At 36.8% G+C, this 17,119-nt stretch overlaps 1 protein-coding gene across 10 annotated transcripts in view; it reads left to right on the forward strand.

Moving 5' to 3' along the window:
- Positions 1-17,119, forward strand: part of EXOC6 (exocyst complex component 6) — a 218,798-nt gene that overhangs the window by 128,315 nt on the left and 73,364 nt on the right. For all 10 annotated transcript variants that reach the window (XM_033224564.1, XM_033224621.1, XM_033224613.1 and 7 more), the window contains one exon: positions 3,259-3,438. In XM_033224564.1, the coding sequence (XP_033080455.1) occupies positions 3,259-3,438 (180 nt within the window). The remainder of the gene's footprint in view (positions 1-3,258; positions 3,439-17,119) is intronic.

The following is a 17,119-nucleotide window of genomic DNA, read 5'->3' on the forward strand; positions in this document are numbered from 1 at the left end:
CAGTAGTTGGTTTTCCCCAGCCCACCATGGCAGTGAGTAGTAAGTGGTTAATGTGAAAATTGGAGAGGAAGCCAAAGAAGTGTTAAAATGTGGAAATGGTACATTTTGATTATACACCTCAGAATAATATGTGGTCTGCTCTTGTTGAGTGGAGTGTTCAATAGATGTCTGTTAGGTCCAGTTTATTTATATTGTGAATCAAGTCTTCTGATTTTTCTGCCTGCTCAAATCTGCTGTTGAACTCCTTTAGTGATTTTTTTTTCTTTTTTCTTTTTCTTTTTTTTTTGAGACGGAGTCTAGCTCTAGTGCCCAGGCTGGAGTGAAGTGGCGCAATCTCGTCTCACTGCAAGCTCCACCTCCTGGGTTCACGCCATTCTCCTGTCTCAGCCTCCCGAGTAGCTGGGACTACAGGCACACACCTGGCTAATTTTTTTGTATTTTTAGTAGAGATGGGGTTTCACCGTATTAGCCAGAATGGTCTCCATCTCCTGACCTCGTGATCCACCCTCCTCAGCCTCCCAAAGTGCTGGGATTACAGGCGTGAGCCACTGTGCCTGGCCTAGTGATTTTTTTTTCACTTCACTTATTGTACTTTTTTTTTTCTTTTTTTGAGATGAAGTCTCACTCTGTCACCCAGGCTGCAGTGCAGTGGCACCATCTTGGCTCACTGTAACCTCCGCCTCCCAGGTTCAAGTGATTCTTCTGCCTCAGCCTCCCGAGTAGCTGGGATTACAGGCACCCACTGCCACGTCTGGCTAATTTTTTGTATTTTTAGTAGAGATGGGGTTTCACCATGTTGGCTAGGCTGGTCTCGAAATCTTGACCTCAGGTAATCCACCTGCCTCGGTCTCCCAAAGTGCTGGGATTACAGGCGTCACTTATTGTACTTTTAATAATTTATATTTATATTCCCTATTTGTTGATGTATTCTCATAATTTTCTTTTAGTTCTTTAGATATGGTTTCCTTTTGTTCTTAAATTTTTGTCCTATAAGTTCAACATCTGAGCTGCCTCACAGTTTCTGTTGGTTGCTTTTTTTCCTGTGTATGGGTCATATTTTGTTTCTTTGCATAACTTGTCATTTTTTGTTGATAACTGGACATTTAAAATAATGTAAGATGGCAACTTTGGAAGTTCTCTCCTCTCCCAATGGTTTGTTGTTTCTCCCATTTGTTGTTTGTTTTGTGACCTTTCTGAATTAAATCTGTAAGTCTGTGTTCTTTGTCATATGTGGCCATTGAAGTCTTTGCTTGGTTAGCTTAGTGGTCAGCTAGTGATTGGATACAGATTTGCTTAAAAGCCTGGAACCTGTGAGTCCCCTAGTCTTTGCCAAAGGGCTCTGTGTACATGTTGGGGTATGTCTTAAACACTGAGATAGGAAGTTAATAATTCTGCTTTGGCTTTTACTTCCTGCTTGCACATGATACCAGTGGGCTGGGGGAGGTCCCCAAATGCTGCTGGGATCTCAATCCCAGCCAGTGTCCAGGCTCTTGACACTGTTGTGAGAAGGAATTCAAGGATGAATCAGAAAATAGTAAAAGTATGGAGACTTAATTGCAAAACAAAATACACATTCAAGAAAGGGGAGTGCAGGCACACTTGAGAGAGAGTGAGTGAGTGAGTCATGCGCAAAGGGGAGTGGGGCTGCTACCTTTATGAGTTTCTTTAACCAAGGGATGAAATATTCATGATGATTCCTGGAAAAAGATGGAATTTTTTTTGGAACTGTGGTGCCACCCATTTTTACATCAAATATGAGTGTTCCTAAAACTGTCATGGCACTGATGGGTATGTGATTGAGTATGTTATGAGTGTACATTGAGTCCTGGGTGAAACAGGTTACATCTAGCACCATGTTGAGTCTAGTCAGTCTTAGCATGGTTTACACCCTGTTTTCCAGGGTCTTATCAGCCCATAGCTTCTGCAGCTATTTCAACAGTTTCCTTTGGCTAGTCACATAAAACTGCTGCCTAGAATTTCCTTTTCTCCTGTCGCTACCTTGTATTATTTCTGTCTTGCACAGAGCTTCAAGGTCAGCCATACATGAGAGCTTAGAGCCTTCTTAGGTCTTTCCCAAGTGTGTACACAGCCCTATTTATGTATGTGGCCTTTTAGATTCCCAGGAATCTGTTAGAGCTTTTCAAAGTCATCTGTGGACATTTTATTTCCCAATTTTTCCTTTTAAGCCCTTTGGTTGACCTATTGTTTGTCCCAGCTATTACCTACCATCTCAGGCATCCTCCATGTTAAACTTATTGCCTCTTATTGTTTTTGATAACTGCCCCCTGGGGAAAAGGCTTTTTGTACTAGGCAGTGCTGATTCAGGTCAAATAAAGACATCCCTGTAAACAGGCATGGAGTCTTCCAGGGAACCACCAGATAGGTCAAATAATGATAATTCTCTGAGAATGTGGCTTTGAAGGTTCTGCAGTTCTGTTCTGTCTGCTTTGATGGCTGGCAAGCTGTAGATTTCCACCAGAGTTTTAGAATGTTGTCTTTCGAAAGTACTGTAGAGCTGGAACAGAGGAAGAATAATGGAAATAGGGCACCTTAAAATGCTACAAAGCTAATTTTTCTACCAATATTCAGCTGTTTTTCTTGAATAAATGATGTCTATATTTCTGCAAGTTTTGAGGTAATTTTCAGAGTTCTGAAAAGGTTGATTTTTATAATTTTTGATAAGTTTTCTGGTTACTTTTATGAATGAGAAAATGTTCGGAGATCCTTCCTCTGCTATTTTTGCTGGCATCACTCCTGTTGTTTCTTTCTCCTCAGAGAAATTAACTATCTCCATCTCCTTCTCTTCTGCCTCCACCTGTTCTTAAACTCAAAGCACTGGCAGATACTCCATTTCTTCTGTGATAGTCCAACTTAATTGCTCTCAGTGAATCAGAGGTTAGATAGAGGTGGTCTTCTGTGTTCTTGGCAACTTCCATTTTTCCACTTCTGTTTCTTCTAAGGGTCCTCTTAGAGTTGTAAGAACAAGTCAGGAATTAATATCTCATAAAGTATTCTATCACATAAAGACAAAAAAGGTGATAGATTGGAAAGGAACTAAGAAAAGATGTGATATCCAGTCAAATAAATAGAGTACTGCCAGAAAACAACAACAACAACAACAACAACAGTTTTCCTGGACTTTGAATAAATGACTAAAATATGTAACCAAAGGTAAATGTAAAATAATATCTAGAATTGTAAGAACACTTGTTTTATTATCTGTTTCTTATATTTTGTTGTTATTTTGTCCCTTGTCAGGATGCTCGACATGCAGCAGAAGGAGAAATATATACCAAACTGAATCAAAAAATTGATGAATTTGTTCAGCTTGCTGATTATGACTGGACAATGTCTGAGCCAGATGGAAGAGCTAGTGGTTATTTAATGGACCTTATAAATTTTTTGAGAAGCATCTTTCAAGTGTTTACTCATTTGCCTGTAAGTATAAAAATTTTCAAAAATTGTTTTATGTTTGCTTACTAAAGTATATTTTAGAATTTAGTTTGAGGTTTACTTGCTTAAACCAACTTCCTGGAGTGCATGTTTCTTTTTCCATTATTATAAATCCATTTACAAGAAATTATAACTTAGCCAAATTGTTTGAAATTTTAATTTATTTTATTTTTAACCAAAATAACTGTAACTCTTTTTCCACCAAAGCCAAGGCAAAACCCTGAAACTGACAATACAGACTTAAATAGAAATAATCTCTAATAGAAATAATTTTCGTAGAGTCAACATAATTAATGACTTTTCCAGTTAGAAAGGACCAAGAAATTACTGGCTGTTTTTGAGCCAAGAGAGTAAAAGTAAAACTGGAGCATTGTTCTATCCTGGCACGTAGTCATAGCACATCTACATTTTGGACAGTCGGTTGATGAAACGTTAAAAAAAAAAAAGATACAGCAAGGACATTTGGGTATAAAGAAGCTGAAATGTTGGATTCTTCAGATGAGGACTGCAAAGACTAAAGATATGGTGGGATGAACATACTCTTATTAGTATATCCAGAAATAATAAAACTGTTAAAACATGAATGCAATAGTTTTATACAAAAAATTAGGAAGAAATTTTGTCAACCTTTTTATCTTATGATACGATATAGCTGAACACAAGAATAAAGTGTTTAACACATTTATGCTGGAGGTTACAAATTATTTTGTGTGAAAAATCAGACCTTGGAGATGACTTTGAGCAGTGTGATATAAATAACTCCCACCAGCTTAGCGTTCCAATAATGTAATGCTAGGCTTAAATGGGTTAATCTGGAACCTACACAGCTGCCCCCAGCCACCCTCTCCCTGCTTGGAATGGGGGGGAAAAAAGGTAATTTTCCTCATCCTTTAGTCTTTTCCCCATCAGAAACTGCTTCAAAGAACCAGTTGGCGAAGTTGAGGGAAGGTGTTGCTAAGAAAAATTAATGGAACACTATTTTAAAGAGATTGTCATCATGGATCTGGGCCAGAGAATTTTAGAAGCTTACCCAGGGATGATACTGTATTCCCAAATGCTGTCTTTGAACTGAAAAAGGCAATCTGTAAATATAGTTAATTTTTGTATCAATGAATTTCTATAGAAGTGTTTTTTATATAGTTTATACTAAATAATTGTTAAATTAATTTGAATTCACCTTGTCAGTATAAATCTCCATGCTTCTAGCCAAAAGCAATCCCCAAGAACAAACACATGCACATGCTTGCTGACACACACACACACACAGTTTTATGTTTTAATATCTGTGTCATGTATTGCTTTGAGGTGATGGGTAGGAATTTTGTACATAAATGGAATAGGATTAAGAGAGATTATATGTTAGATATGTTTGGGGTAAATGTCTCACCTTCCAAGGTCACCTTCTAGGCTGACATCCTAGAGGAAATCCTGTTTTTTCATAAGACATATTCTGGTGACATTGAGAGAAATAGACTCCTGATCTAACTAGATCACTCATCTATCTATTATGACATTTTGTATGACTTTAACTGAGTCTTCATATGCAATTTTGGATTTTTATGTCATCTAACATAGATTTTTCTATAAAGGAAATAAAGTTTTATACAGTGTATAAATAAATTCAACTATAAATACAAGGCATAACCATATAAAAAGAAAATAATAGTTTACATCTAAGAAAAAAGAAAAGTGGGCTGGGTGCATTGGCTCACACCTGTAATCCCAGCACTTTGGGAGGCCAAGATGGGAGGACCACTTGAGCCTGGGAGTTCGAGACTAGTCTGTGCAACATGGTGAAACCCAATCTCTACAAAAAATACAAAAATTAACTGGGCATGGTGGCGTGTACCTTTAGTCTTGGCTACTTGGGATGCTGAGGTAGGAGGATGGCTTGAGTGTGGGAGGTGGAGGCTCCAGTGAGTTGTAATCATGCTACTGTGCTCTAGCTTGGGTGACAGAGTGAGACCTGTCTCAAAAAAAAAAGAAAAAGAAAAAAGAAAAATGGTCCTAACAACAGTATATTGTTATTCAAGAATGAACTAACAGCATAATCTTCAAGCAAAAATAGTAAATTATTGACTATGGTAAATTTTAGAATCAATAGAGTGATTATACTGTGGCTTTGTATATTTTCTGAAATCCTGAAATTGTTTTAAAAATTCAACTGGATTGTTTTCTTTTAAGCAAAGAGAAGAGGCAGAGGCATTAAATCTATTATTTTTCTAGATGAAGTATGGCATTACGTTAAGCTACCATTTTTATTTGAATGTTTTAAGTTGAAAATGATTTCTTGGTTTAAGGTTATTCTTGGACCCAAATAGGGTAAAGGGCCAATTCTGGACTTCTTTATCCCTCAAAGAAGCTTCAGACAAAGCTTATCACATTTAACTGCAAATCAGTCTGCTTAAGCAGAACAAGCCATCCTACTTACAGATATGAGTTAAGTAGTGGTTCTGGTTTGGGCCCCATGCCCTGTCTTTGGTTTTGGTAGTGTTCGGGAACAATGGAGTATGTTAGAGTCGATGGAAGCTGAGAAACTAAGGGCCACTCTATCAAATAGTGCAAATATTGGCCAATAGTGCAAAAATTTGGAGATTTTCTGGGATAGAGGTGACTCTCTCACCCCCTAACCCTGAAAGTTACCTAAGATTGAACACTTTTAGCTTAAAAGCTCCACCCTTAGTTTCACTGAGTGTTTAGTTTCTGTTAGTTCCCTGCCAAAAGGACTCCCCTCCCCTCCAGCGAAGTCTTGCTCTGTCGCCCAGGCTGGAGTGCAGTAGTGCAGTCTTGGCTCACTGCAGCCTCCACCTTGAGGTTCAAGTGATTCTCCTGCCTCAGCCTCCCAAGTAGCTGGGACTACAGGTGCGGGCCACCATGCCTGGCTAATCTGAATGTTTTCTTAGTCAAAGATTGTCATGATGTGCAATTGCTGACCACCATTGCCCAGTGAAAAGTTCCATTTGTTCCAGAAAAGTTATGATCTATCCAATGAAATTTTGTTCTCTGCTCACAGGACATGAGAACAGTACAGATTAATAGATAATGATGGTTTTGATGGACTCCAGGGAAAATACTCTGTCATTTTCACAGATTGTGGTAGCAGTGGAAACCTGTAGGATTTGGAAAACCACAATAACCCGAATAATGTTCACTTTAAACACCTCTTATCTCCAAGGTTAGATGAGTGAGAGAATTGATTACTTTCCTTACTGGCTGTGGTGGCTCACACCGGTAATCCCAACACTTTGGGAGGCCGAGGCAGGAAGAACTCTTGAGCCCAGGAGTCGGAGAACAGCCTGGGCAACATAGTGAACCTTGTCTCTACAAAAAATTAAAAGATTAGCCTATTGGGAGGCTAAGGCAGGAGGACTGCTTGAGCCCAGGAGGCAGAGGCTTCAGTGAGCCAAGATCATGCCACTGCACTCCAGCCTGGGCAGCAGAGGGAGACCTTGTCTCAAAAAAAAAAAAAAAAAATTTCCCCTCACCTTGCCTCCAGATTAAAATACCTATTCATCTGCATTTTTCTGTGCTCTAGCTGAGAAGGCAGACTCTCTTCTGGCTACAGGAATTAACAGCAAGCTAAATACTATTGATAGAAATAACAAATATTTTCCCGTTACCCAAAATGTTCAGCTTCCCTGCTAAATATATTATCTTCAATTAGAATAATAAAAAGGCAAATTCCCATGAGGAATGTTTATCTTTTATTGTTTCTAGAGGTCTGAGTGCTTGACGATGTGCATAGATGGGCTGTAGAGTTAGAAATATATTTGAACTTTAGGTTTGTAATTTACTTGCTATGAGATCCTGGCAAGTTGCTCAATCTCTCTGAGCCTCTTCCCTTCTGCGAAATGAGCATAATCCATTTTTCCCATAGGACTGTCATAAAATGAATGAAAATAGTATGTAGAAAAGTTGTCTGGCAGGGTACTTGGCAAAAAGTGGGTAGTGTTAATAAATGTTAGTTTGGTCTTTTATTCTCCTTTCTTCCCTTGTTACAATTTTAAAATTCTTTATAGTATTAGTTTCATTGTGTAATGACACTTTTTTTACTTTTTTTCTTGTTATATTTATGCCTGTGTTTTAAACTTGATATTAGGTTTCATCCTTATGACTTTGCATTATATAGCCATTTGAAAATGCTATTTTTGAAAGGCATTCATTGTAAGGCATATTTGAATCATTATTATAGCTTGAGTTGCAGTGCTTACAGTTGCTAACTGTCAGATACTAGCTAATGCCAATGAAGTCTGATTAATATGTAAGTACAATTTTATCTCTAAGTTAGTACCCTTGGAAATCATGCCAATTTTCAATATTTTAAATGTGTAAGTTTCTCTTCTTTCTAATAATTTTTTTCTGACAATTAGAAAATATAGCCAAGTATAGAGAAGGGGACAAAAATCACCTTTATCTTGTTAAAAGATCATTGTCGTTTTAGCTGAGCGTGGTGGTGGGCACCTGTAATTCCAGCTACTTGGGAGGCTGAGGCAGGAGAATTGCTTGAAGCTGGGAGGCAGAGGTTGCAGTGAGCCTGCACTCCAGCCTGGGCGACAGAGCAAGACTCTGTCTTACAAAATAAAAATAAAAATCATCACTGTTAACATTTTGGCAAGTATTCTTTAGATTCTCTTTTTCTATGCATTTATGACACTATTCTAATGTGAATTTATAAACAAGCTTTGTTTTTTAAACAAGATTTTATATTAGCTAGAAAATTTAAACCAGAAGAATTTTAAAAAACATTAAACATTCATTCACCACTGACATGAATATAAGTAGAATAAGTTGTTGAGCAGCTTGGACATATCTTGTTATTCTTCACGACTGCCAAATGGAACTCAGTAACGTTTTACTGTGAACTTACTGCCTAACCACCCAGTACTGGTCTGTTTCTGGAAATAACAGCTAACATTTTCTTCCTTTATAAATAAATGTTAATTGTGTATTCATTTTAATGAGGATAGTTTATTGATTTACCATCCATTGGGGAGACATGTAAATGACAATGAGTTTTTAAAATGTCTTCACATGTGTTCATCACTAAAGGTACCCAATTCATCTAAATATTTATACTAACAAATGGTTGTCTTTTATGTTAGAAGTAAATAGAAGATCTGGAATGATCAATTTGTTCATATTTCTTCCTTTCTGGAAACTCTTCATTGTTTTGTCTTTAACGATAATGTAATATTCTTTGCTTAATTTTGCTACTACTCTAGGGATATTAAATTAGTAAATACATCTGGTTCTAGTTTGAATTTTAAATATCAAAACATTTATTCTCAGAAAGATATCTTTTCCTTTGCCTTCAAATATGCTTAACTTTTGATTTTCTGCATTAATGGAAGTGGTATGATGGACAATTTTTTAAAAAGGCATCATCGGCTGGGCACGGTGGCTCATGCCTGTAATCCCAACACTTTGGGAGGCCAAGTTGGGCAGATCACGAGATCAGTAGTTCAAGACCAGCCTGACCAACATGGTGAAACTCCGTCTGTACTAAAAATATAAAAATTAGCAGGGCATGGTGGCACATGCCTATAATCCCAGCTACTCAGGAGAATCACTTGAACCTGGGAGGCGGAGGTTGCAGTGAGCTGAGTTTACACCACTGCACTCCAGCCTGGGTGACAGAGCGAGACTCTGTCTCAAAACAAACAAACAAACAAAAAACCAGACATGATCTTTAGTAATAATATGAATTTACTGTTGGCATATGGTTTTCTAATTACGTGGTAATTTGGGGTATTTTTCAAGAAAATCTCACATCAGATATTAGATGCCTAAAAAGCTGTCCATTAAAAAACATCTTTAACAGGATTCAGGATAACTGAATATCTTTTACTCTGAGTTTAGAAATGCCTTCCTACTAATAGTAAATGGCCTCAAGATCATGTTGGGAAATATATATTCCAAGATCCAATTGTGCACACTTTCCAACTGTGCCTTCAGTGGCATCACATTGGTAGCCATGGTAGGAGTGGTCAGACCATTCTTTTTAAAAAAGGGTACAAATTAAGGCTTTTTCCCCAGAGAATCATTGTTACATATTTACTAGCATACCACTAAATAAAGCATAACATTTAAAATCATGCTGTCAGAGAAAAATTGTTTAGTTTTTATTAACTCAAGAAATCAAGTACAGTATATGCTCAATAATAAGATTAAAAAATATTATAGTAGGAACTTCTTTCAAGATGGGGAAATGTACAAGTGTTAACTCGATTTAAATAGCATCTGCTTATCCATCTGTCCCTTTCAAGGTGTTTCTCTTTTCAGGTATTTCCTTTGAAGAGTTTTTTTCCTTGGTTTAATTGTTTGCTTTGGGCTGTAGTGTTTTACTGAAGTGCCAATTTAGTATCCTTTGTAAATTATTTTCCCACTAAATGTATCTGATGTTACTAAATTTTTAATTTGCATTTCGTTTCCATTAACGATTTTAGAACATACTATGCTTTCTTTAATTGAGAAACAAATATGTGCTCCAGAATAAATAAAGGTACATTATTTGGATAGAAATGGATAGTACCTAACTTTTAAAATCATTCTCTCCTTAAGAATTCTTTCTGAGGCCGGGTGCGGTGGCTCAAGCCTGTAATCCCAGCACTTTGGGAGGCCGAGACGGGCGGATCACGAGGTCAGGAGATTGAGACCATCCTGGCTAATATGGTGAAACCCTGTCTCTACTAAAAACTACAAAAAAAAAAAACTAGCCGGGCAAGGTGGCGGTGCCTGTAGTCCCAGCTACCCGGGAGGCTGAGGCAGGAGAATGGCGTGAACCCGGGAGGCGGAGCTTGCAGTGAGCTGAGATCCGGCCACAGCACTCCAGCCTGGGTGACAGAGCGAGACTCCGTCTCAAAAAAAAAAAAGAATTCTTTCTGAGAATTCAGCACTATCTTGAAATTTTTTGAGATTTAGGTTTTAGGCCTGATTCTTCCAATTAACCACAGTTGTGAAAGCAGACAAATTATTTAGCCTCTGGATTAATTTGCTAATGTCTATTTTATTTCATAAAGCTAAAAATAAAGATTGTTCTGTTTTGCTTTCATTCCAGTTAATACACATAAATGGTGTGATAAGTAGTCCAAAAGAGTTTGGAATGGAAAATAGCTTCTCTCCTTTCCCTTTCCCCACTTCTACTCCCAGTCTTCCAGACTGCTATTTTTCACTATTTGGTTTTATTTCTTCTGGTGGTTATGTTAATAAAAAACAGGGAATATCTAGTGATCCTGTGAAATACAAAAGTACACGTAGGAACCTTTCCCTTCCCCTTTTTTAAACTATTGATTGTTCCACATTTTTAAATTTCTTCTATTTCTTTCTTCTTCTTCTTCTTTTTGTTGAGACAGAGTCTCCTGTGTTGCCCAGGCTGTAGTGTATTGGCGTGAGGGATCTCGGCTCACTGCAATCTCCTCCTTCTGGGTTCAAGTTGTTCTTGAGTCCCAGCCTCCTGAGTAGCTGGAATTACAGGTGTGTGCCACCATGCCCTACTAATTTTTGTATGTTTAGTAGAGACAGGGTTTTGCTGTTTTGGCCAGGCTGGTCTTGAACTCCTGGCCTCAAGTGATCCACCCACATTGCCCTCCCAAAGTGATAGGATTACAGGCACGAGCCACTGCACTAAACCTATTTGTTTATATAAAATAGTTATACTGTACTTCTATTTCTGGTTCTCTCTACTTTAATCAGTATCTGAATTCCCTTCTACTTGAAATAAAGGAGTTAGCCTCCCTCTCCTTTGCTCCATCAGTTCTTCCATCTATTCTCTTCTGATAGCTATACTATTATTTTTATCTTATTCAGGGTATTAGTATGTACATTCTGTTTGACAACCACAATGAAATCTATCCTTTCTCCTAGGCTGGCTTTCCAAGCTAAACACCAGTAAACAGTACTGGTGTTTGTTATGATTATGCTCGTATTGTTCCCCTTACACAAAGCATAGTATGCTTGGATTTTTTTGTTTTCCTTTCATTTTTGGATCTAGTATCCAAGTTCTGGGCACTTGAAGGAGAATAATTCTAGCATCATGGCCAAATAGATTTTTTAAAATTATACTCCATTATTTAATGAAATTATACACATTTTAGTTGGCTTAATATTTAAAACATAATTTTTTTCCTTTTTGATAAGTGAATATTGTACCTTCATCATTTCGAGTGTTCTGATTTCCTTTCCTTCCGTTGTGTGAAATTGTCTTCTTTCCAGGAGGCCTCTTTTAAGAGGTATTTGTCCCTAACCTGTACCAGTTGCTGTCTAGAATTGGGGCATAGCTATTACCCTGGGACTTTCGTTCCTTGCTCGCCTGTGTTAGGAACTGTTTCTTGGAATCCCAGGCTTCTTGTTTTTTTTTTGGTTTTTGTTTTTGTTTTAATACTTTACCAGTCAGTTTTGCTGAATTCCCATAAAACTTCAGTAACTTTAATAACTTTCCCACAAAAGGAAAGTATACTATTTAAGTCCTTACATATTAAAAAATGTCTTCTGTCTTCATGCTTGATTGATAGTTTGGCTGGTTATATAATTATAGGTTGATTAGCTTTTTCTCTGATGACTTTCATTGCATTTCTCCATTGTTTTCTGGCATACAGGTTTTAGTATCTGTTTTAAAATTTGAATTCTTCAGCCTGGGCAACATGGTGAAACTCTGTCTCTATAAAAATTACAAAAAGTCAGCCAGGTGTGGTGGCACACATCTATAGTCCCAGCTACTTGGGAGGTTAAGGTGGGAGGATAACTTGAGCCCAGGAAGTCTAGGCTGCAGTGAGCCATGATTGTACCACTGCACTCCAGCCTGGGCAACAGAGCAATACCCTGTCTCAAAAAAAAAAAAAACAAAAAACAGAACAAAAACGCTGAATTCTAAGAAACATGAGAACATATTCCCTTTCCTTCTTCTCCCTCTTCCTCTTTTTGCCCCATCACCCTCTGCTTCCTATGCTCCCTTTTACTTCTCCCTGCATCAGTAGCCTCAGCTCTCTCCAAAATATTCTTTCATTAGGGAAATTGCCTGTGCTCTCTGACTCCCTGGCCCACTGGGTGGGGGATCATTGGTACAATTGTTTCAGAAATCTTCAGTAATTTTCTGTTTTCCATCCCATTTCTCATTTTTATCCTCTTAATACCTGCAGCTCTGGACTTCTAATGCATAGCTGGCTGCAAACTCTACTGTACTACTTCTTTGTTAGCATATAATGGGCAGTGGCTTTCTTTTCTCTGTTTCATCTGCTTTCTGTCTTGCAGAAAGCACCCCTTGATGAATTCCCACCTACACCTTCATTTTTTCTGCTGTTGAAAAAACACTTTATTCTTTTTTGTAGTTCTATGCTTTTTATTTTACTTGCATCTCAGGATGGATGGGAAGCAAATACATTAACTTAGTCTACCATCTTGATTCTGAACAACTTGTTTCCTTCTCCTAGAAGATTAGATCCTCTCTAAAGTCCCTGTATATAATACTGTATGTTTCTAAGCATCATTCTTTCAGACCAACGTAACGTTTCAATCCAAATGTTGATTTATTTACTGTGACACCTCATGTCCTCTTTTAGCTCTGTACTTTTCTGCCCTTTATTTTTTGGTTCACACTTTTTTCTAAGTATATGGGTTCAGATGGCCTTTTACATGATTGGAAACTGTGAAGGAAAAAGGTAATAGTCAACAGTACAGTCACGGCTTTGATAACCCTTTATTTTATGTGACACTGAAAAGAATTGAAAAATACAAGAATTGAGGTTTTTAAATTATGGTGTAGGCAGCTTTGAATACATTTATGTGCTTTCCCTATCAAATGAAAATATAACCATATATTGTGTATATATATCCTTAAAAATTGGATTTTCTTATTTGAATGTTAATTTTTAAAAATTTATAATGGCATTGAATAATGTTGATGTGATTTATTGAATTTAATTCATGTAAAAATGATATATTGTGAACTATGATACTTTCATTATCACATCCTATGACATACATAGTAGTTATATGTTGAATGTTGTTGACAGACTTTTATTGACTAGGTTACTAAATTTTATCTGAATTTCACATTAACTTTGTGGCCTTTATATCTCCTAAGACATCTTTATATACACTTTGAAAGATTATGGAAAATATAGTTGAACAAAATAACTATGATGGTGGGATAATTTTACTAATGCAAATAAGATTTATTCGAAGTTAATCTAGAAAAAAATTTAGTGTTTATCTAGGGTCTAGTCCAGTCTTCCAGAAGAGTTCTTTGTCTGGTTAACACAACTGCTGTCCCACTGCCTACTAGGGTTAATTAGGTTGACCAGCCTAGCTAGTGAGTATCTGCTTCCTCCATTTCTGCTTGTGATTTCTCGTTTACTCATTGTGTATTTGATGAAGAGGGCAGCTTCCGATATGGAGGGGAACCTTCAGTCTAGGCGATACCAGAAGTTCAACTTCCACTAATACATAAATTCTGAGTTTCACTGACCTAATATAATAAAGTTAAATCCATATGTCTGGGTAAATACCTTTTTAAAAAAGTACTTAAATACCATATATTTTATTATTAAAATTTGAAAAGTAAGTTAGGTAATTAAAAAAGTTAAATAGACATTAAGGATATTTTAATTAATTCTTGTTATTTTACAGAATTAATGTTTAATCCTTAATGTTTTTAAGGAATAAATCTGTACCTTATAATTAGTACAGAACTACAGCAGGGGCATATATGTATTTAAATTGAGACCAGTGATTCAGTTTTTACTTTGGCTTGCTATTCACTCCTTGAGGGAGACAAAACATTTAAATAATTAGCTGTAAAATAATTTAGTATGCCATCTTTCCTTGAGTAATTTATTTAAGCTATATTAGCAGATTATGTGAAGAAGCAGACTTAAACATCTTCAGAATCATACGTTCTCTATAATTTTGTCGTTTGTGAAGAAATTGACATTTCTTTCTGTATTAAAATCATCTGCGGGAAGAGCTTCTTGTTAAATATTTAGATTCCAGTGCTTGGCCTTAGACCTAACTGAACTAAAATTTTTGAAGCTTAACAAGTTGCATTTTTTGCTTAATATTTGAGAATCACTGCTGTATAGCACAGAACCTTGTCAAAGAACTGATGTGTTCTAAATTTGCTTATTCAGTAGACATAACTGCTAAAGCTCTTGGTATTTTAATTCTGACTAGACAACTTGATGAGAGAGACAAAAGTTTGGAGGAGGATTTGTCTGATTAGTATGGATGTAAAAACGCATGCCTAAATCTTCGGAATAAAAAATGATGGTCACATTTATATGATAGATGAATGCCTCTAAATTAGCAGCACACACAGAATGAACTTGCTTGTTTTAGAGTATATTTCCTTTTGCTACTTTAAACACTGATTCTGCTGTTACTAGAATACATTTTCCTTTTTTATTTGATTGCCTTGTGACTCCTTTCTGTATCTATTGAAGACACAGACCTTTAAGCTTTCATTTGCCCTTTTTACTCAATATAATAATCGTTGAGTACTTATTAAGCTTGCTAACAGATTTCCTGCTGATGAACCATGTAATTCAAAATACAGAAGTGATATTCAGAAGTAAAACTGACCGTGCCATCCAAAAACTCAAATTGTTATTGTCAATTTAAGGAGGCAGGGGCAGATTTTGGGATCAGTTTTAGATAAATTTGCATTAGAGATTTTGAAAGTTTGGCACTTGAACGTCCAGTATTTTCAAAAAGTTCTTTATGTTGTAGTTATTTCTGTGGAAATGAAAGTGGTATTTCTATGATATATTTTGATATCCATTTTTATATTATATCCATTGTTACAAGTTAATTCCAAGTATACAAAAATCATCATGAACAAAACATTGACAATCTAATATATCTCTGTATTAGAGAGAGTTAAAAAAAACTTTGAGAGAAAATATTTGAAAAAGTTGTAAATAGTCAAGGTCCACTCTTTGAAATACAATTTTTAGGCCAGGCATGGTGGCTCATGCCTGTAATCCCAGCACTTTGTGAGGTCAAAGTGGGCGGATCACGAGGTCAGGAGATCGAGACCATCCTGGGTAACATGGTGAAATCCTGTGTCTACTAAAAATACAAAAAATTAACCAGGCATGGTGGCAGGCACCTGTAGTCCCAGCTACTTGGGAGGCTGAGGCAGGAGAGTGGTGTGAACCTGGGAGGCGGAGCTTGCAGTGAGCCGAGATCGTGCCACTGCACTCCAGCCTGGGTGACAGAGCAAGACTCCGTCTCAAAAATAAAAATAAAAAATAAAAAAAGAAATAGAATTTGTATTCTTATTAAGCTTTTTCTTAATGTTATAAAACAATTGATTTTCACTACTAGATGTTAACTTTTTAAAAATCTTGCTTCTTAGTTGAAAATGAACATATTTGTATTTTGTAACTTTAATCCTTTTAGACATTTACTAAGTTGTCTCAGCCAAATGCTGACTAATCTTGGTGAGAAATTTAATTTCATAAATTATGTCTTAAGTTTGTATATAGCATAGCATACTTAAATATTTTCCTGATGTCAAACATTGCAGAAAACAATATTTCATATTGCTCTTGGTCAGGACTTAGTTGGAAGTAGCAGTAATGAAAGGGCTTTTAAAAGAAAACAACATGAAAGTTTTAGTAGGAAGCCGGTGGATTAGGAAAAAACTGCCAGACTTCACCTGTAAGTAACAGCTAAGATGGGTATAAATGGAAATAATTAAAATGGACTCTTCTTTGTCTATAGACTAAATATATGTATATATACTGTATTAGTGTACCTACGTACATATGCATATATATATACACACATGTATATGTCTCTTATAACTTCACTCTTTAACAGAACTATAGATGAAATAGACTAAATCATTGGTCCAGGCTTTATGAGCAAAGTACCATCTTGAACAGGAAGATTCAGTACAAAAAACAAATGAAAGTGTAGCATGTGGTGGTTTTACTACAAGATAACAATAGAGAATTCATGTTTATAAAGTTACTTGAGGACCAGCATGGTGACTCATGCCTATAATCCCAGCACTTTGGGAGGCCAAGGTGGGAGGATTGCTTGAGCCCAGGAGTTTGAGACCAGCCTGGGCAACATGGTGAGACCCTGTCTATACCAAAAAATAGAAATATTAGCCAGATGTGATGGTGCATGCCTGTGGTCCCAGATACTGGGGAGACTGACATGAGAGGATTGCTGGAACCCAGGAGATTGAGGCTGCAGTAAGCCACGTTTGTGCCACTGCACTCTAGCCTAAGTGATAGGGTAAGACCCCTGTCTAAAAAAAAAAAAAAAAAAAGAAAAGAAAAGAAAGAAACTTGACTTTTTGTAGATAGAAGTGACAGATTTGTAGGAAGCCAACTGATATCTTCCCCCTTTAATCTGTTTTCCATGATAGAAAAAAATAGAAGATGCTTTCCACCCCTGAGTTAAGTGGGCAGAAGTTGAAATAGGGGAAGAAGAAAAGGGACTAAAAGGTGTGGGGAAAGATTGAGTTGAAATTACCTTTTATTGTGAGCAGAAAAAGACAGCAAAAAGAAGGTCAGATCTCTGAGGAGGAAGGAGACGGTAGAGCATGATGTTGGAGTTAGAAGTTTCTGGTGCAGGCCAAGAACTGGTGATGCCAAGGAGCCTCTATTTTTCTTTTTTTCTTCCCTCTATGGAGGGAACAGTAATAGAGAAAGGT

Source organism: Trachypithecus francoisi, unplaced genomic scaffold, assembly GCF_009764315.1.
Source record: "Trachypithecus francoisi isolate TF-2019V2 unplaced genomic scaffold, Tfra_2.0 Contig01436, whole genome shotgun sequence".
Lineage (NCBI taxonomy): Eukaryota > Metazoa > Chordata > Mammalia > Primates > Cercopithecidae > Trachypithecus > Trachypithecus francoisi.